General features: G+C 40.4%; 3 protein-coding genes across 4 annotated transcripts in view; 1 reads left to right on the top strand and 2 right to left on the bottom strand.

The window, feature by feature from the left end:
* The window catches only part of LOC139911915 (primary amine oxidase, liver isozyme), a 291,900-nt gene that overhangs the window by 82,031 nt on the left and 189,546 nt on the right, over window positions 1-20,323 (bottom strand). The gene's annotated exons all lie outside the window — the stretch shown is intronic.
* LOC139911912 (proteasome activator complex subunit 3-like) overlaps window positions 1-20,323 on the top strand; it is a 237,036-nt gene that overhangs the window by 108,485 nt on the left and 108,228 nt on the right. The gene's annotated exons all lie outside the window — the stretch shown is intronic.
* Window positions 2,965-20,323, bottom strand: part of LOC139927392 (sodium- and chloride-dependent betaine transporter-like) — a 28,315-nt gene continuing 10,956 nt past the window's right edge. The window contains exons 3-14 of one of the 2 annotated variants that reach the window (XM_078284613.1): window positions 19,830-19,967; window positions 18,941-19,052; window positions 15,272-15,404; window positions 14,161-14,295; window positions 12,593-12,696; window positions 11,805-11,929; window positions 11,193-11,305; window positions 9,334-9,471; window positions 8,944-9,046; window positions 8,282-8,382; window positions 5,297-5,467; window positions 2,965-5,169 (exon numbers count right to left, since the gene is read on the bottom strand). In XM_078284613.1, coding sequence (XP_078140739.1) covers window positions 5,044-5,169; window positions 5,297-5,467; window positions 8,282-8,382; window positions 8,944-9,046; window positions 9,334-9,471; window positions 11,193-11,305; window positions 11,805-11,929; window positions 12,593-12,696; window positions 14,161-14,295; window positions 15,272-15,404; window positions 18,941-19,052; window positions 19,830-19,967 — 1,499 coding nt within the window. In that variant the 3' untranslated portion in view covers window positions 2,965-5,043. The remainder of the gene's footprint in view (window positions 5,170-5,296; window positions 5,468-8,281; window positions 8,383-8,943; window positions 9,047-9,333; window positions 9,472-11,192; window positions 11,306-11,804; window positions 11,930-12,592; window positions 12,697-14,160; window positions 14,296-15,271; window positions 15,405-18,940; window positions 19,053-19,829; window positions 19,968-20,323) is intronic. The other variant, XM_078284614.1, reaches the window with a different exon arrangement.

Genomic DNA, 20,323 nt, shown 5'->3' with positions numbered 1-20,323 from the left:
TCACTCACTCACTCACCTCTCTTTACTGGTCCTAGGGATGCAAGATGCATGGAAAATGTATGGCATAACAGTCTACAGTACTCATGCACATGTATGTGTTGCTTTTAAATGGAGGAGGCTGGCTTTAAGTTGTTGATTTTGACACTGGCAGCAAGGTTGGAGAAATCACAGGGAGTCCCCTCTGGAACAAATAGGGTGGCCTATGGGTGAGAGACAACAAAATACATATGTACACATTATTGAAGTGATCCTGACACAACATCCTTTCACCCGAGGCCTTGATTATAACAAATGTGTAATATTTTTAATGTTAGTTTAATAGTCTGCAATAATCAGTCATTTATTAGTGTAAAGATTGGTGAGTAGGCAAGTCACATAGTAATGATAACAACAATAATATTATTATTAATAATGTAAACATATTCTTACCTCACTGAATTAGTAATTTCTGCAGCAGCTCACTTTTCTCTGCAACACCATCTATAATCATGTCACTATCCAGCATCTTCAAAACATCTTGCTGAGTAGCCATGAGCATAAAAGCCTCCAGGTGCTGTTGAGAGAGAGAGCTCCTGAGCCTGTTCTTGATGAATTTCAGTGTAGAAAAGCTTCGCTCGCACGCTACCTGTGTGACGGACAGGGTAAGCAGGAACCTGTATGCAAGGCCAAGGATGTGGTATGCATCTGTCAGGAGGTTGTACTGCCTAAGAACACGGTAGCAACACAATGGGCAGTCCTTGCAAGATGAGCACTTTTTGCTCACCATCTCCACCTCATCTTCGGCACCCTCTGGCCCAACCTCTGTTGTCCTGGTTGTGTATTCCTCAAATACAGATGTCTTCAACCTATTCCACTGTCCTGCCAGACTGATGAGCTCGATCTGTAAATTGGCCACCATTGCTCTGTCATCAAATGTAACTCTTGGAGTGCTGCCTCTGGGAAACCACTGGCATAAGATGTTACTTGGCTGAAGTTTTTTGGGTCCAGAAGAGCCAAGTCAGCAACAAAGTGCCATTATTGAGGAATCGCTGGTGCATGCTCTCTATGGCTACGTTCAGACTGCAGGCAGAAGTGGCCCAAATCCCAAATTTTTTTTGCTCATATGTGACTCAGATCTGTTTTATTTATAACAGTGTGAACAGCACAAATCACATGGAATCTGATCTTTTCAATTCTGATTTGGGCCACTTTCATATGTGGTCCTAAATCAGATACAGGTCTGATTTTTTGCAATGCGACCTCAGTCTGAACAGTCATATCGGAATTCATGTGTCTTTTACGTCACTCTAGATCGACATTCGTCACAATTCTGCGCTGGCGGGAGTCACTCGGTGAATACAAACATAGAAGACAGCTGCGATGGAGGTAGTCAGTGGAGGGACAGTGAGGTGTTAGACCTCATAAGTATTTGGGGTAAAATTTTGGATGAAATCTGTTTCAGTGAAGCCATTCACGTCACGATCCCACCACTCCTGGCTCCGACTCCGCATCCACACACACCTCCGTACAGAAGTAGCAGCCATTGCTCCACAAAAAGCCATAATTAAAAATTTGTCTCTCTTTCTCCTCATCCTCGTCCTCGTTGTCATCTGCTCACGAATTCGCTGGCTTCCACTGCACATCAACTTATAAATGAAACCGTAAACGCTGACTTCAGTGGCCTCCATGTTTACTTCCGTACGACAGCGTGGCGCGTGTGATGTCTTTGTTATTGTTCTTTTGCGCATGCGGGTCAGTTCAGGACCGTGACCAGTTCACACTGGAATCTGACAGCCAAACAAAAAAATCGGATCTGAGCAATAAATCCGAATTGAGCACTAAGACTTGCAGTGTGAACGTAGCCTAATTCTCTTTTATATAAATATATATATATATATATATATATATATGCTATATATATATATATTTTTTATATTTTTATATATATATTCTAACTAATTCTCTTCACATTAAACATTATTTTCAACTTAAGATATTGTTTCCCTTAAAAGTGAGAAAATGTTTAAAAATTTAATTTTTAATTTGTGCCTCTGTATATTTTATTATGCTGGTAGACTCCTCCAGCCATTCAGAATGGATTAGGCTTTTCATGGTGATCTTTGATGTGGCATTGAAAATATCAGCTTCCTAACAGAAGGACATCACAGGTTAAATAATTTACTTCTTAAAATGAGTTATGCTTAAAGTTAAGTTTCCATACGTAACAAACAAACCAAAGTAGCTCACTATTAGGTTGTAGTAATATAGTGATATAGGTAGTGAAATATATAGAAATATAACTTTTGATTAAATATAACTCACTGGATTACTATTGGATTGGATCTTTTTTTTACAGTAAAGAGACAGATGAGGAGTGAGGAGCACATACTGTAGTGTTTCTCAACGGGGGCGGTACCGCCCCCCAGGGGGCGTTCAGAGAACGTCGGGGGGCGCTGGAAGCAATATTTTTGAAAGGGGGGCGTTGAGGTGTTCTTGGGGGGTGTTTGTTTAAGGCGAGTTTACACCAAAGATTCACGACGAGATGAGTTGAAACTTGCAGCTACTTGCAAAAGAATGTGGTCTGCAGCATGCTAAAACCTGCCAGTTTACACCAATGAGACTAGACGAGACGGTGTATCGTTTCCATACTCTTTACTTCAGTGTTTCTGTCAGCTTTCTGTAGCGCAGCTTCATGCTGTCTTCACGGGAACGGGACGTCAGAGTATCATCTATAAAATTTCACCAACATGGCGTTTACTGTGTCAACTCAGGAAAATGGACGCTCTCTTCCTTGGTATTACCCGTGGAGGAAATGAAGAGTTTCTTCCTCTTGAAAGCATTCATTTCTCCCGAGGATAACGCCGTGTTATCGCCGTGGTTACAAATGTACAAGAGGGACATTCCGCTGTCGGACTTCCCGTGAAAGCAACTTAGCGTCTAGCATCCAGACACACACTATAACACTATTAAATTCAAGTGGCTTTATTGGCATGACTGCATACAATACAACGTTGCTAAAGCATATTAACACAAACTACAATCATAATAAACATAAATAAACAATTTTCTAAAACAATATTCTAAAATCAGACACCTGCCACCTGACAAGCTGAGTCACAGCAATGCCATCAGCCGGCTTGATTCCAGCTGAGACGGGGGAGTTTACACCACTGCAACTTTTCTCTGCAGCATTTCGTCTAGTCGTGAACTTTAAAGTCTTCAGACGCCATAGCGCCCGAGAGCACCCGTTCTATATTTCACTATAGCGCCCAAGAGCGCCCGTCATTTTTAAATCGTTTAAAATGTACCAAAAACTGAAAATCAAGTTATCAGCTTTGTTTTACATATACTTCAAGTTGTCATCGATGAACCTGAACCAGAAAATTTATCTGGTGACACTGAGACGTTTGATTTTCCCCGGGTTTAGTCGTCCTCCACCGGTAACGTTAGATCTAAAAATGGCTTCGCCGGCTAAGCGTCACGCTTTTAAAACCTTCTGGAAGCTGTCAGATTGTGCTGTGAGACAGAACCTGACCCACCGTATGTAGTGGAAAGTTACAAAGACATTGTGAGTTGAAGTCTTTTGATCGAAATCGCTTGTTCTTGCTCGATAAAACAAGACACAAGATCACCTTCACTAAACAGCGGGACCTACCTGGCTCTCACCGCCGGAGACAGACGCTGTTTTCCGGGAGGCAGTGCGCCGAAGAGTCGGTAGGAGGACTGACCGGGTTGCAGCGACTTTTATCCATATAACGTTAAGTTTTATAAAATGTATATAACGGAAACTCTGTTTGTATGTATTTTGAAAGCCTATCATTAGCCAAGATAGGAAGGATCTGTTTTGTTGTCATACTGTGAATGACACTTCAGTAAGGAGACGCCCTGAATCGCCTTGCCATGTATTTGGTACCAAATTAAAGGGAAAGTTGTGTTTTTTTTAAATGGAAAAACTTGTGATTGTCAATTTCTTTTTATTTTTGAGATATAGCTGTTTGTTTGGAATGAGCAAGAAAATGCTGATTTAAGTGAGAATTCCCAGTGAACTGCAGCAACATTCTAGAATTCTACTGGGGTCTACATCTTTAATAAGCCTATGAATAAAAGGAAATGTGAAATCCCAAAACATGGGACATTTACCAGGTTTAATTTGCCTGGAATAACACAAAACAATGTCAGACCAAACTCCATTCAAAAATCTGCTAAATTAATTCTGCCCTATTTAATGCCAAAAAGTTACATGCTGCATAATATGTGACATAGGCTATGTGACATATGTCACCCGCACAAATCTGTTAGTTGGCATTCAATGACATGCTTTTTAATGACACAGAATAATAATCATACTAATAATAATAATAATAAGAAGAAGAATATAAATAAAGAATAAATATATAGGCTTAATATAAATATAATAAATTATATAAATAATAACAATAATAATAATCAGTGTAATAATAATAATCATAATAATAAACCGGATAATAATCAACATTCATATTTAAGGAAGACTACATTTTATTTGATGGGGGGCGGTAAGGGACCTGGATAATGGATAGGGGGGCGCTGGCCCAAAAAAGGTTGAGAACCACTGTCCTACACCTATTGGTGTAAGGTTACTCTAGGAAAATGGTCAAATGGTGCCTGTGAAGAGTACATTTTTACACTCCTAGTGTCAGTCAATCAACTCTAGATTGGTGTATATATTAAACTCTGTGAATAGTGTTGGATGAACACTGTGTCCTTGGACCCAAATACACACCGAATTCGGTGTACATTATACTCTAATATAGTTAAATATACTCTGTCAATTTTGCTGTGCAGATTCATTACCAGTTCATTACCCTACTTTTCACCATTAGATATCAGTCTTCACCACAGATTTGCGTTTGGGGTTTAGTTACTCTTTAAGTTTGGTCAATGCTAATGACACTAATGGCCATGACACTAATGAAGAATGCAATATTTGTAAATAGGTAAATAAATATAAACAAATGGTAGGTAATATATCGTGATATGGATTTCAGGTCATATCGCCCAGCCCTAAATACATCCCATACTGACTCATAACATGTCGGGACAATGGGCTGACAAAGGTTTCATCTCTGTTTCATTTGGATGTTCTGTATGCTTCTGGCGGCATTTCTTATCAGTGGGGTCAGCGACAGGATGCCACAGGACAGACAGACGCTGTGAAGGACAGAAAAAAAGACAAACACCAAATGACAATCAGGTCAAATCACACAGATTTGGTTGTTACAGAATATTGCAAAAGTAAAGCAGAACAAGCTCAGACGGGGGCTAATATTGCACCTACCTGACGGGGGCTACCCTCAGTGAGGCAGAACTTGCCGACCCCCCAGATGGGCACTACGACTATGGAGGAGAGGGCCATGGCCCAGCCCAGATGGTAGGCCCAGTCCGGGTACTTACGACCCCCGCTGGATGTCAGGGGCTGGTAGTCCAGAAATGAGCAGATGATGCAAACCTTGAAGGAGAGCAGAGGAAAAAACTAGAAGCCATGTGGACTAGCATGCTTTACCCCTTTGGTATGAAAAGACTGATCAGATTTCTGAAAAGTCTCATTGAGCTTGTGTCATACCCCAGCTGTGTGTCCCTGTGAAACTTCCTTCTGTCCCTGCCCTAACTGTAACCTGTATACTGCCTGTATGACAAGATGTGTGATACTGCTGATGAAGACATGATGATATGAAGTGTTTTGCTTTAAAATATGTTACACACCATTTGGAAAAAAAACAACACCTAATCTTACAAAATGACTTTTGTCATGTCACTGTTGTCATGGGACAAATTCTTCATATAGTTTATTAAAGATCCAGTGCAATGATTTCAACTCAGTATTCAAAGTTTGAACACAATGAGCATCATTTTTTTCAGTTTTTGATGGTTAGATGGTACAAAGCTTGTAGGACTGAGTGAGAGCCGAACCTTCCACTGCAGGCTACTATTTCTATCTTTGGGAACAAATATCAAACGTTGCAACTTCTAACTTTGTCTGACAGACTATGGGACACCTGATTAACTATGCATACTGTCGACCAATCAGAGCATTCATTAAAACCTAGGTGTAGGTGACATCATTTACACCTGGAAGTAGATTGGAATTCTAAATCTGTTTGATTCTGTTGACAACAGAGTTTTTCAAAGCCCGTAGGTCATGTTGGGCCAGGCCATGTGGTTAAACAAAGGAAAGGCCTACATGTAAAATTAAAAGCCTAAATCTGCAGCCTACCTGGAAACTTAAAAGCCTCAAACAATAGATTCCAGCAGGCCCTGGAATTCACACTTAGGTGTGAACTGGTTTGAATCTAAACTCCAGTCCCTCATTGGACGAGACTCGGACGAATCCAACAGGCCCTGAAGTTCACACTTAGGTGTGAACTGGCTGGAACCCAACCTCCGGTCTCTCATTGGACGAGACTCGAACGAGCCTCGGGATGTCCCCATGACGTCACTAAGAGTATAAATTCCAGAGATACCTTTCCGCAGCGCCCCTTCCTTGCGACTTCATTGCTAACAAGGTGGTACTTGAAACGTTCGAACTGTTCTTTTGTTTAGCCGAGGCGCAGTCTTCAACTCGCGGGACGAGCCCAGACTGTTTAGTGTTAGCTATAACACTGTTGGATCCAGAAGGATTAGACTAGCTGTTCGTGTATCCGGCATTCTAATTCCTTACACGCACTGCCGTGTGTAGCAGACCTGCAGAAGTGGACTGGAAGAGAATACAGCTAAGGACACTCCTTCCCTCCAAGAAGACAACGTAAGGATACGTTTCTTCAATCAAGCCGATTCCTGGCGGACATCTTTCGCTGCCTACGAGGAAAGCCAGCTGGCCGTTGTTCCGTGCACGGAGAGATAACGGTCCCGCCGACCCGCCTGGGAGAACCCACCGGATTGATAAGACGGACTGAAACACACATCAATCACTCGAGAGTGATTCCCAAGTAAGAGGCTTTGGTTCTGGGCAGAGACTAGAATAGGTGTGCTAAATAAGCTTGACTGATCAGAAGCTACAATTGTGTTTATTGGGAAGCGCATCGGATGGCCGCGTCCATATTATGCTGTGTGAAGATACCTCAATCATTATGCTTGCTGCTTGATTTGATTGTGTTAACATAAAGCTGATTGTGTTCAATTGCATGCCGCTGAACTTGCATTTGTGTTAATAGCCACCGTATAGAGCCAATATACGGCATTTTACCAGTTCAAAGACCAGTAACCCGGTGTACTATTTTCAATTCGTACCCCGAGTTTCTGCGTGGTAAAAAGCTGTTGTTGTGTCTCTAGACGGCGAGTAGAATCTCTAGGTTCACCCTGAGTGCTTCCCCCTTATTCTCATCTCATTACACATTCATTGCTACCTAAGAATTAGATGGTGTGGGTTTAGCTACCTAACTCCAACCCCATCTTGGTTCCAAAGCCCCTTTGTTCAAACTGCGCGGTCACGGCTGCCATTTTGAACTCTCGCGAGACGTCCCACTCACGTGGTCACGTCCGCCATCTTGCCTTCTCTCTCTCTCTCCTTCTCTCTCTCTCTCTCTCTCTCTCTCTCTCTCTCTCTCTCTCACACACACACAACCCCCCTACACACACACACACACATACGCACGCATCCATACGTGCCATATGCTGTTTGTGCCTTTATGCTTGCTAGTTTAGACCTATAGTTATAGTTGTGTAATAGTTGTTGATTAACTGAAGTGTTATTGATTATTGATTGATATTGCTAAAGTTAAATAAACTCTGTTATACTTTTAAAGAGTTATCTGTGATTCCTTGTGCATATGTGTTATAATAACGGCTGGTTGTGAGGGCCTGTGTACGAATTCACCCTTCACTGTTCACTCATAAATGTACAGTGGTACTTAAACACTGTCATTTGGGGGTGAACAGCCATTTTGAGACTACATTAAAGGTTCGGTTATTGGTCCCTGATTCCAGGGTGGTGCCCCGTTAATATTGACTCCCGTCAATAATTTTATGAATATTAATAATTTCACGATTATTAATTATTGATTGCTAATAACCAAACCTGCCCCTATCAAAGCCCAACAGTCAAATATCCACAATGCTAACAGTTATAATAATAATAATAATTGAGTAAATTTACATTAAAAGGTCCTTTATTAAATCATATAATGAAATTGAGAAATGCAATTCTCATTGCACTGGACCTTTAAAATAATTTCCTTATTGGACCTTAGGGGTTTGCAGCCCAGAATAAATTATCTATCCCGTCCATCCATCCATCCATCCAGCAGCTGCTTAGTGTGTAACTCACCAGGCAGATCAGAGGGGTGAAGTAACGCCAGCACAGTTTGAAAAGAAAGAACGGCCTCTGGCCAGTCATCTCCTCAACAGCATCACACAGCCGGTCAGCCCCTGAACGATAAATACAGTCAGTTGGTAACAATTCAAAAGGATCTGAAAGAAACCCAAACCTGCCGCTCAATGACTTCCACTGTATAACTCAGACTAATGTGCTGACTTTAACATTTACATTTCAGCTTCCTTTCATCTAATTACTTTGTAATTTGACAGTAACCAATAATCAAAATGTTGCAACCTTCCACACTAACATTAGTGGAAGGTTGTATTCTCACTATAAGTTGGCGATTGCAGGGTGGCTAATATTAAATCTATAAAGGCATATACAGAATGACAAATTTCAGTCGCCTTCTGTAAATTGATGATAATTGAATCTTCTTTTTTTAACAAGCCAAAACAAAATTTGAGATATCATTCATTGGCTTCTACTGAATATTTCATGTGCAGATGAGTTGGATTGGGTTACATCTTGAAAGAACTGAACAATTGAAAATGCATTCAGTGGCAGCTAGCTCCATCTGAAACAAATGCTGTATGGACGTATACACACCACACACACACCCATACACACACACACACACACACACACACACAGCAGGTAGTAATACCACAGACCAAAGGCCCAGCCGACAGCCACACACTGGACCAGAGAGATAAATAATAGACACGTTCCATTGGCACCATAGTAGTCAACCAGCTGGAACTGATAGACTCCTCCCTGGAAAACACATGAGAGATAAAAATTATTATTTATTATTAATTATTATTATTATATGTTAAAAGAAGTTTCACACTAAACACCACGCTTGAAATGTATTACTCCATATTCCATAGCAATCATTACAGACAGAAAGAAATGCTATTATTTCAGTAGCACTGGATACAATACAAGATATTATTTTAATAGTAAAGTATTGGCGCTGTCACTGCAAGGGTTTGGGATTGTTTCGCCTTGGGGTGGGTGGACAGTTGGGTGGTTAGTCGGGCGGTAGGTTGATCCATTACCTCAGTGGCGAGAGAGATCTGAATGACGAAGCAGACGCAGCAGAAGACGAGGAGGAAGAGTTCTCTGCGCCAGGGTCTGCGCATCTGCACCGGGAACATGTCAACCACTGAGGAGGTTATGGTTTCCAGACCTGTAAACTGAGAGAGAGAGAGAGAGAGAGAGAGAGAGAGAGAGAGAGAGAGAGAGAGAGAGATGTAATGTGAATTAGTCCTATTTCCGGAGTATTTTACCTGTACTATGCTCTATTTGATTTTCTCAGTGACAACTCTGGCTGCATAATTATATAATATATAATATATCATTATAATTATAATATAATTATATACATAGCTATTCTCCATTTATAACATTTAAACCACTGTGTGTAACTTTTGAGTTCAAAACATACAAAACCAAGTGCAACATTCTCTGGATCTGAATATATTTCTGTCTATTTTTCTCTATTACTGACTTGTGTGAACAACACACCGGGTCGAATTCCTTGTATGTGCACAATTACTTACAATAAAACTGATTCTGATCCCTACCGGCACTCACCCACCTTCTCTTAAATTTAAACAAGCAAATAGTAAACATGTTGTCCCCCACCAGTGATGTAGTTCCACCCTTGGGTCAGTCAGTGATTGCTGAGTGTACTTGAAATATGAGTGAAATTGTATAAGCATTTTCATATGGGACAATGAAAGGACAGATTGACCATATATTTCTGTTGCCTACTCTCCTCAGAATTATGCTTACAAGTTATATCTTGAAATGTAGTAACTGTAATTGTCCTGTTTTTACTCAATACAGTACAAAATATAAGAACTACAATACGCAATAAATACAATCCGTACATTACACAATGTACACTACAATACAATTTATAATACAATATACAATATAACATACAACACCAGGAGCGTGAGTGTCATGAATAATATAAATGCTAAATGATAAGTGATATATGGTATTGCACAGTAGGTAAGTGGTAATATGATATAAGTAGTCAACACTGACGGCACAGTGGTAGTGCAGTGATGAGTGCAATAACAGTACAACAGTTCAACAACTGTACAATAACTACAGTGTCTTTGCCCAAAAAATTTCCATTGACTCTCACTTCAACACATCAACCCAGTCTGATGTCTCCAAGTGTGTAGCGACTGTAGACTATAATGTTACCTATGATAACTTTGATAATTATCCTTGGTACCCATCGGTGCCGAAAACGCCGTTCGCCGGGCACCCGGTGACACATCGGCGTCGGGACCCCCGCCGAAATCTCGGACGGATCACTGGGAACAAATCGGCGCCCTGCCATCAGCCCTGGCCGCCACCGTGCTCCCGGGAAGCGTCGGCAGTAACGCCGAAAGCTCCATGCTTGTCTGTGTCTCTCTCTCCGCCGACAGAACAGAGGGCTGTTAGGTGGACAGAGCTCGCGCATATGCATGGAAATAAACTGCGATATGATCTAATTGTATAGATTTAACTTTTACTTTTCAAGCTTCAGTTTATCACATGCATGATATTGGTCAGCCTGCTTACTATGTGGGAGAAACGAGCTACCTCCCGATCTCAGCAGAGAAACAAGATGGCGGAGAAACGAAACTTAAATTTCTGGCTCTGTGATCCTGTGATTGAGTCCACATGGTTCTCAGGTTCTCATGTCTTTTCAATGTGTGTGTATTGCGTCCAGCCGCCCCCTAGCGGCAGAAAGTCAACATTACAGTGTGACTAACTAACAAACGAACGAACGAACGTACTAACGAACGGAGACCGATCCATAGTCCCCCCTTTGGTGGGGGATAACAATATAGACTAAATGAGTGTTTTGTGCAGGATGCAGACTGTGTGTGCTTTGTCCAGGTGTGCTCACCAGTGTGTCGAGTCCCAGCAGAATGAGCATGAAGAAGAAGCAGGCGGCCCAGAGCTGAGGCAGCGGCATCATGGCTGTAGCCTGAGGGAATGCAATGAACGCCAACCCAGGGCCTGAATGGACAGAAGAGACAGCAGTTGTTGTGTCTCACCACCGAGATATAGCATCTATTTAACTAATTACTGTGTGTGTGTGTGTGTGTGTGTGTGTGTTTGGGTGATGCTACAGCAAATACGTCAGAACGGTTAACAAGTATATCTCCTACCTTGTTTGAGTTACTGTTAAGACATTTTGTACCTCTGTGTGCTGCATTATGAAAAACAAGTTTCTCACAAAGGCTGAGATTTTCCAGAAATTAAGTCCTTGTTTTACTCCCACATTATGGAAATTTTAATTGTCACTGATTGGCCCAAAGGGGGAGCTGCTGCATTTGTGTGGAGCATGTTACAACAATGTAAGGTGACTGTAATACCTGTGTCAGTATGGACTGTGCTATGTTAGTTGTCAATATCTCTCTGCACCAGTGCCATTTCATTCCAGTACATTTATTTTACTAGGTGATTAAAGTGATTTTGATTCTCATGTGTAATATCTTAGTGCTGCAGATAGTACCTGACTCGGTCACCATGTCGATGGGAACTCCCTGTTTGTGGGCCATGAAGCCCAGAGCAGAGAAGACCGCGAAGCCGGCCACGAAACTGGTGCAGCTGTTCAGCACACACAGCCACAGACTGTCCCTGCATGCACAAACACATAGCTTACCATACAGCTCAGACCTGAGGGAAATCATTTAATGAAAGTATTTGCTGCCTCATACAGGGACAGGACAGTCAGGTACAGTCATCCTCAAATTTTGACTTGTAGCTTTGTTGCACTACAAGACAGAGATGTGATCAAGTCTATAATCAGTTTCAACTTCAAGAAATTCAATCATTCCATACAAATTCAGAAAACTGAATTTAAATTCAGTCGTCTGATGGAACAAATCTCATCACTTTCAATCTAAGTCATTTACACAAACACAAGATCTTTTGTCAAGACTTTAGAAACCTCAAGTCACGTCCCAAGTCACCAGAACCCAAGTCAAGTCATCTCAAGTATTCTCTTCATGCAAGTCAAGTCTCAAGCAATTCAAATCGAGTCTGCATAATTTACTCCCATTTTGTTTAATTTGAGCTAAACTAAGCATCCCTACAGTCAAATATTTGTTCAACATTTTGATCAATATTCATTCAAAATTGACATTCATTTAGGTTGCAGTCACGATGCTAACACATCAATTTTAGGATAGATGAAAACCAAATGCTTTAACTTCTTTCCATAATAATAAAGTGCTGAGCAAAACTCCAAAAAAGACTAATTCAAAATGTACGCCATGAGTTATTGGTGCTGTTGCTTACTTGTAGCAGTTGTTTTTGACTTTGTTATAGCTGCCCAGTGTGATCAGACTCCCTGATGCCACACCATAGGAGAAGAGGACCTGAGAACATGCTGCCATCCACACCTAGAGAATGACACACACACACACACACACACACAGTGGAGTGGGTAAAAAAACAATACGTTTCACATATGTTTCACAGAGGGATTCCATCCATTCGTGTTCATTTGTTTATTCGCCTCGAGTGATACACCACTGATCCCATTTTTATGAAATCAGGAAACTGATTTGTCTTGCTACTGTGTTCTAGCATTCACAAAATTAAATTGAATGGCCTAAGGGGGGCACTGTGTCATCTGTTGATTTGCTCATCTATCACTTGTGACGTCTCACACACCACTGTTCTGAACTTGGACTGCTGTACCGTGCCTCCGTACTTCAGCATTTACAACATTATCCTGACAGGCCCAAGGTAAGTGTGACAATTACCATTTTGAATTTCTTTAATAATAGTTTCTCCCTCTACATGTATCTATTTTGATGACCATGGTGCTGGAAACTTTTGGTGTGTGCAAATTCAGACCAGTCAGGAGCACAACTCTAAGCACTATAACAGTGCATAGAAAATATTTTCTATAACTCACTGTATTTCCATTATGCAGGGCTCTTCGGGCTCTGAGCTGTCTAAACAGTGCATACTGTAACTCCCCTAAACACGGCGCATTGCAAAAAAAATTGCACACGAACGAACAAACAAACAAACCGACAAACACACAGAGCCCGGCTCTTATAGAGGTGCTCCTCCTAAGTATATTATGTGCATAGTATGTGCAGTGTGTGATATGTTAAAAGCTATGTTTGCTAATGTTAAGTAACAAGTACCAAGTAGCCTAATGTTACTGTATAGTCCCTAGAAGAGATGAAGGTAGATAATCAACCAGGTAGCCAGAGAACTGAGAGACATTTAAATAAACTGCTACTTACTGTTTATATGTCATCATCACAGAGGTACCATGGGACTGACCAGAATCATATCATCTATACTCATTTACCAAATCATCTCTCTGAATATAAATACAAATACATACAGTACATATAGAGAAAGCATGGGATAAGCGCGCACATATATCTGATCTTTATTATATTATATATTTGGCTCTTGTGATAAGCTACAATTATTTGAGCATTATTTCCTTGTTCTATCTTTTTGTAAACTATGTTTGCTGTGCAGCTGCCATTTACTGAGAAGTGATTATATTTAATTATGTTTCTGGTGTCTTATAATTCCGGGAGGGAGGGTGGTTGGTTGGTTGGTTGGTCGGTTGGTTCGTACATTCGTTTGTATGCAAATGCATATGAACGGGGTGTCGGGGGAGTGCTGTTGATTACAGCTTTCAAGCATTACAGTGTGTCATCACAACTATTTTCATGGCACATTATTAACAAGCAAACTCCATACATTTCATAATTTGGGATTGGTGTCATTTTTCACCTCATATTCTGATGTTTTCACAAATGCTGTATTATCGATCTCAAACAAACGCCATGAGAAACGTCAAAGTCATGTAGTTTCCCCAGCTTCCTCACCTGGAGGTCAGCCAGGCGTGAAGGATCTGGATACAGGTAGAAGACCAGGCCCTGCCAGGCTCCTGGGAGCGTCAAGCCCCTGACCAGCAGGATGGCCAGCATCACATAGGGGAACACAGCCGTGAAATACACCACCTACACACACAGGGACATGGACATGTCACACAAGCAACTCTTTGTGTCAATGTAGATGGGAGATGTTTCCTCGAGATACTTGCACATTGTGCACAGAGTGTTAGAATTGCTGAGTGTGTATATGTTGACAGATTTGTATAGTCTACTGTCTGTTGTATGTTTGGCACTCTCCACTTGCACAAAAAGTGAGGTACTCCAATTTGGAGAGTTCTGGTCCTTGTTTTCAGCTGTTCATTAATTAGCGATTCAAGGATCTTGGTCAAAACAGACAGTTTGGAGATGGACCTTTAGTTATTCAAAACTGTAGGGTCACCACTTTTTAACAATAGGAGGACATGGGCTGATTTCCATATTTGGGGAATTTAATTTCTAATAAGAGTGAGATTAAAAAAATAACATAATGGTTCAAAGTCAGCGGCCAGTTTTAAGAAGCATGGGTCCAGGTGATCAGGGCCTGCTGATTTTCTAGGATCCAGTTGCTTAACAGAAACAGCAACTTAATATGTCAGTGACAACACCTTCATTGTGTTATACGCTATGTTGAAATAAAATAAGTGATCACAGACAGAGTCGGAGGTGACAGAAAGTTGGCTTCTTACTGTAACATTGCTGGCAATGGTGAGAACTGATCTATAGCCTGCGGAAGTGTGTCAGACATGTTTGTGAAAAAGGTCTGTAGAACTACGTGCCAGATTTAATTAAATGCTCAATAAAACAATATGTTTATCTTACGAACACTCAACAATCTCTGGGTAATGTAGTCCTTCATATTTTCAAAAATTTTAAATCTGTTATATCTCGGTGACACTTGGGACCATCAAAGTGCAAAGTTGCCAAGTGCAGCTTTAATGTAAAATGCCCCTAAAATGAATCTATGCTGGCAAAAGTGCCTGATAGGAATCAAACCTAAACCAGATAAAGAACAAATTAGCAAAACAACTTGTTCCCTTGAATCCTCCCGGCCATGTTTACAGACCTTTCCAGTGGTGTGGACTCCTTTCCAGATACTGAAGTAGCAGGCTACCCAACAGGCCAGGAGACACAACACCAGCTCCCACCTCACCTCGCCCACCTCCTCTATACCTCCAGACATGGACAACACACGTCTCCTGTAAGGGGAAACCACACAGAAGATGTTGGTTCGACTCTGTACTACCTTGTATACCTTATGTTTTCCTCAACTAACTTCTGCCATAATCACGCCTACTTGAGTGACAAACATTTGAGTGACCACATTGATTCTGATCGGTTGTCTATTACCTTGGCTCTGTGTTGCTACATGGTTACTGTTGCTAACTTCACCACACGCCTATGCTATATAGGTCTGTTAGAAGTTAATGAACCAAAAATGGGTAATAAAGTAACTTAATGGCAAGTCGAGCAATTCCAATGCCTAGTAACAAATCTTTAATACCAACACAAAGCTACGTAATTTAGCCCATTTAGTGTTTACTTGATTTAAAGGTCCCATATTCTACACTTTCCAGTGTTTTATTTTATGTCTTGAGGTCCATTAAAAGCTGTCAAATTCAATAAGTGAGCACCCATATTATATGTTTGATGTCATAATAATAATGAAAAATGCCACAGTATGTGCCATTTTAACTATAAAAGCTATGTATTACACTGTGCAGAATACATACAGAACAGAGACTAAAGTGGACATCAAACATTAATATGGGTGCTCACTTATTGAATTTGATGATTAAATACAAAGTAATTGGTTTAAAACAGTATTTCTACCTATTTAAACTCTTGCGCTTTTATTTTGAAGGCTAAACGGCCAAACCGGAAGTCTTGTTTCTGCTAATTCGAGCTAGTCTTACCTATCGAGGCCGGGGTGCACGCAAATGTGGCGTAGTTTGAAATAACAGCTAGAGTGGCGATTTCAGCTAAATAATGGTGTAATTGTTGGTCTCTTCAAGTCACTTTGGGATCGGTTGGCTTCAAGAGACTTGGATTATGCTGTAAGAGCTGCATGGAACCATTTTGTGGTTATTTTCCGTTATGTTTTGAAGACTGAAGACAGGACCCTAGCAACTTCAGTTGTTTTGGAGAACGCTGCAGTGTACTTCAGCTGGGAAGCTCCAGGACTGTTCTAACAAACTTTACCCGATTTTCTACTAGCATGGGGGTGAGTAGATAATGCCTGAATTTTCATTTTTGGGTGAAGTATTCCTTTAATATTAACGACCCTCTGTTCTGATTGGCTAACCATTTCAAGAGTGAAATGTGAGACACCACAGCCTGGCAGAACAGACAGCTACAGGTAGGGAAAACTTTCCGGTTAATAAACAATGACAACCGCTCAACCGCTTTGAAAAAAACACTTTGTTAGTCTATTATTTCTTACAAAAATGATAATGAGTGAACCTTTGTGATGCCACAAAGTTATGGAAGTCCAAACGGCTCGTTTAGAGCAGTGGTTCTCAAAGTGGGGTCCGGGGACCCCCAGGGGTCCGTGGCACTCTGCCAGGGGGTCCGTGAAAAGTTTTCCGATTCATTCATTTAAATTATCATTTATTTTATTTTATTTTTATTTTTTTTACTAAAGGCTTCATAGTTAAACAAATAATATTTTATTTTTAAAATCTAAAATAGTTCATAGATTACGTTCTAATCTAACAAATCTATAAATTTAAAAGTCAAGCACGTCACCCGTTACCGTGGAAACAACAATAACTGGTATGACAGTCAGAGAGCGCCTCCAGCTGCTAGCATGCTACGAAGATGGACAGATTTTTAAAACGACCGGTTATGGCTACAAATGAAGTAAATGAAAAACAAAAAACAAAAGTAAGGAAATACGATGAGGATTATCTCCAATATGGATTTATTGAAGTGGAAGGGAGGCCGAAATGTCTTATATGCCTGCAGTGTCTTGCCAATGAGGCGAGGAAGCCTGCCAAATTGAAGAGGCACCTCGAGACCAAGCATCTGGATTATGTAAAAAAAGACCGGTCTTTTTTTGAGAGGAAGGGCGAGGACTACCGCCAGCAACAACAATGGATGGTGACAAAGTAGTGGTTTGGGATTGTAGCAATGTTGCAGATGTTTTGCGATCTACTTGATACATATGTTGCAATGCAGGCATGTGTTCAGTTTGTTATAGCCTGCATTTATTTTATGATTAGACTTTTATCAATCATTACGTGTGAACTAAGAGTGAAACACTTTATCTTGATGTGTGTGTGTGTGTATGTTCTGAAATGCACTTCAAATTAGCCCTTTTCTCTTGATTTCCCTTTGATATTTTGTTTAGGTACAGTGTTACTTGCAGCTAATTGATTGATTGTTTTATGGGTATTCTGTGTTGAGATGGTGCAAATATTTTTAATACATATCTAATATCTTTCTAATACATTTCTCTTGTGTTGTTCTTTCACATAACTAAGACTATAGAAGTGTAAAAAATAGGCTACGTCAGATTATTCCAAGGGACATACTGTACATGTCAAGTCAATTTTTATTTATATAGCCCAAAATCACAAATCAGAATGAGGGGGTCCCCGGTATATTCTCTATCTTGTAAGGGGTCCTTGGCTGAAAAACAATTGAGAACCTCTGGTTTAGAGGCTCGCTTTTCTAATATGGATTGTGTGGATTTAGCTGGCTACCATGCGTTTTGATACTTTCACAATGTTTAGATAGCACATCCAACTCCAACATCCAACAAATCCAGTTTTACATGATATGGGACCATTAACACTAATAATAAATATAGCTACGCGCTGATGCACACAATGCATTTACTTTAACACAGTCCTAACTAGATGGCACTCAGTACAGCGCATGCCTCCGCCAACACTATGCAATTGTACAGATATGCCAGTTCCACATGTGAGATTTACACCAAAAGTTAATAATTTCTTCCATGCCCCATTACCAACTTGTTTCACATTTTCCCAGAAATTTGGGAAATGGTGCATGCAACTTAAAAACTGTACCAAATCATACAGAGGGGCTATATATGATGAAATTAATTCATCTTAAAAGTGTAATACAACTGCAAGTTCATACCATGTGGATGAAAACACCCTAAAATTAAAGCTTCCAATAGTAGATTACAGTCACTTTAAAGAGAAAGAACCAAGTCTTTCTTTTTATTGTATGAAAGTAGAGTCATAATTTAACAGGGTCAGGACGCCTTTGGAAAGCTCTCTCTCTCTATGCAATTTCTCATTCTGTATATGAACGATTAATTGCAACTCAGTCATCATCGATATGCTAAATAACATCAACCAGAAAGGATGATAAAACACCACATGTTATGAATAATAATACATTTTAGCCCACTGTGTGGTATTTATCATCCATTTTGGTCTGTTATTTGGCAAATCAATGTCATTTAGCAAATATGCATTGAGCAGAATTTAGTGCCACTCATGCAGGTATAGATGTATATGTATATGTACATGCACTTCAAATTAGCCCTTTTCTCTTGACTTGAAGTATACGATTATATATAGTAGGTTCCTTTTGGGAGGACTTTTCAATCAGATTACAATACTGAGTTGGCGTATTCCAGTGAATTATGTTACTGACAATTCAGTGTCGTGTGCTGTATTATTTGTAACCTTACCACCTTACTACCAGGGCTTTGATGAAGTGTCTGGTGGAGCTTGATGTCTCAACATTTACTTACTCCCAGAACTCAGAGACTGAAGACCTGGTCACAGTTTCAGAAGTCCAGTTTACTGTCAGGTTGCCATTGTGTTCTGCAATCCAGTTTGGAGAGGTGAGCTCCACACATCTGTCTGTTGATATGAACCCAGAGTTTTGCTGTTGGTTACATGTTAGATGATGCTTGGATGTTGATATCAGGTCTTTCAGGTCAAGGAGAGATGGCCATTTATTTAAAGGGAAAGCAAATGCAGAGACTACTTTTCAGGTTGGACTGGTTAAAAGCATGCTACTGCAACTGCAATCTGCTATTGGCTGATCTTGATTGCTATTGGCTGATCCATGACAAATTATGACAAAACAGGAAACTACATCACATGTAACCAAGATCAGCCAATAGCAGATTGCAATTGCAGTATCATGCTTTTAACGAGTAGATATCACCAGTATAGACTCTGGGTTTGCTTTCCCTTCCCTGTAGAGTAAATCAACAGTAAATCACAGTAGCACAGCCGCAACTTTCTTCCCTATGTGATTTAGTGTTGATTTACTCTTTAAATAGGAAACACATGTTGGAATCAGGCCAATGTCAGGATGTAGTTGAGGGGTTAAAGAGTCTTGTTAGTGCTAGGCTAAAAGTGGATTTTGCCTACTACAAAGCAATGAGCAATCTCCTCGTATTTGAGAGTATACAGGTTTGCAAATCAGCGTTATATTTTGTCTCATTGCTTGCCTTATGTATTTGAGAGGAAATTGGTCATGACTGTATACTCCTAAAAGGATATAACTCTCCCTTCACTCATCCATGCATTCATCTAACCCTCCTCCCCCCCCTATCCCTTCACTCCTCTCCCCCTCCATCCATCCATCCATCCATCCATCCCTCCCTCCCTCCCTCCCTCCATGCTGACCTGTATTCCAGGTATTATTGCAGCTGGCCCAGGGGAGCTGGGCTCTGAAGGAGAAGACGAGGTAGAAGAGGGACCAGGCCAGGATAATACTGTACAGTCTTGAAAATAGCTGGATCACAATGATAGCATAGCCAATCCCTGGAGGAAGAAAACATACAAAGTAGTTCAGTTTAACTCCAAAACAAGACATCGACCATTGAAAAATATGACACCTACTATGACAACGTGATTACTGGTATAACAAGGAAAACTCCCCACTGTCTATTACTGAACAGCTAATATTAATTCACTAGGTATGGGACGATGTATCGAAATTCACTACATTGCGAAGTGTGCTGTAGTAATCACAAATGAGACGCTTGACCATCACAGTTTCACAATCTCACTATCCAAATTGTATTATTGTAACTTTGTAATGACATTTTTAAATTGTTATTTACATTCTTTACATTCTTCTTTTATTTATTACATCATATCGTGGTTATAATGAATCA

Source organism: Centroberyx gerrardi, chromosome 7, assembly GCF_048128805.1.
Source record: "Centroberyx gerrardi isolate f3 chromosome 7, fCenGer3.hap1.cur.20231027, whole genome shotgun sequence".
Classification (NCBI taxonomy): Eukaryota; Metazoa; Chordata; class Actinopteri; order Beryciformes; family Berycidae; genus Centroberyx; species Centroberyx gerrardi.
This window is presented reverse-complemented; position numbering and strand designations above follow the sequence as displayed.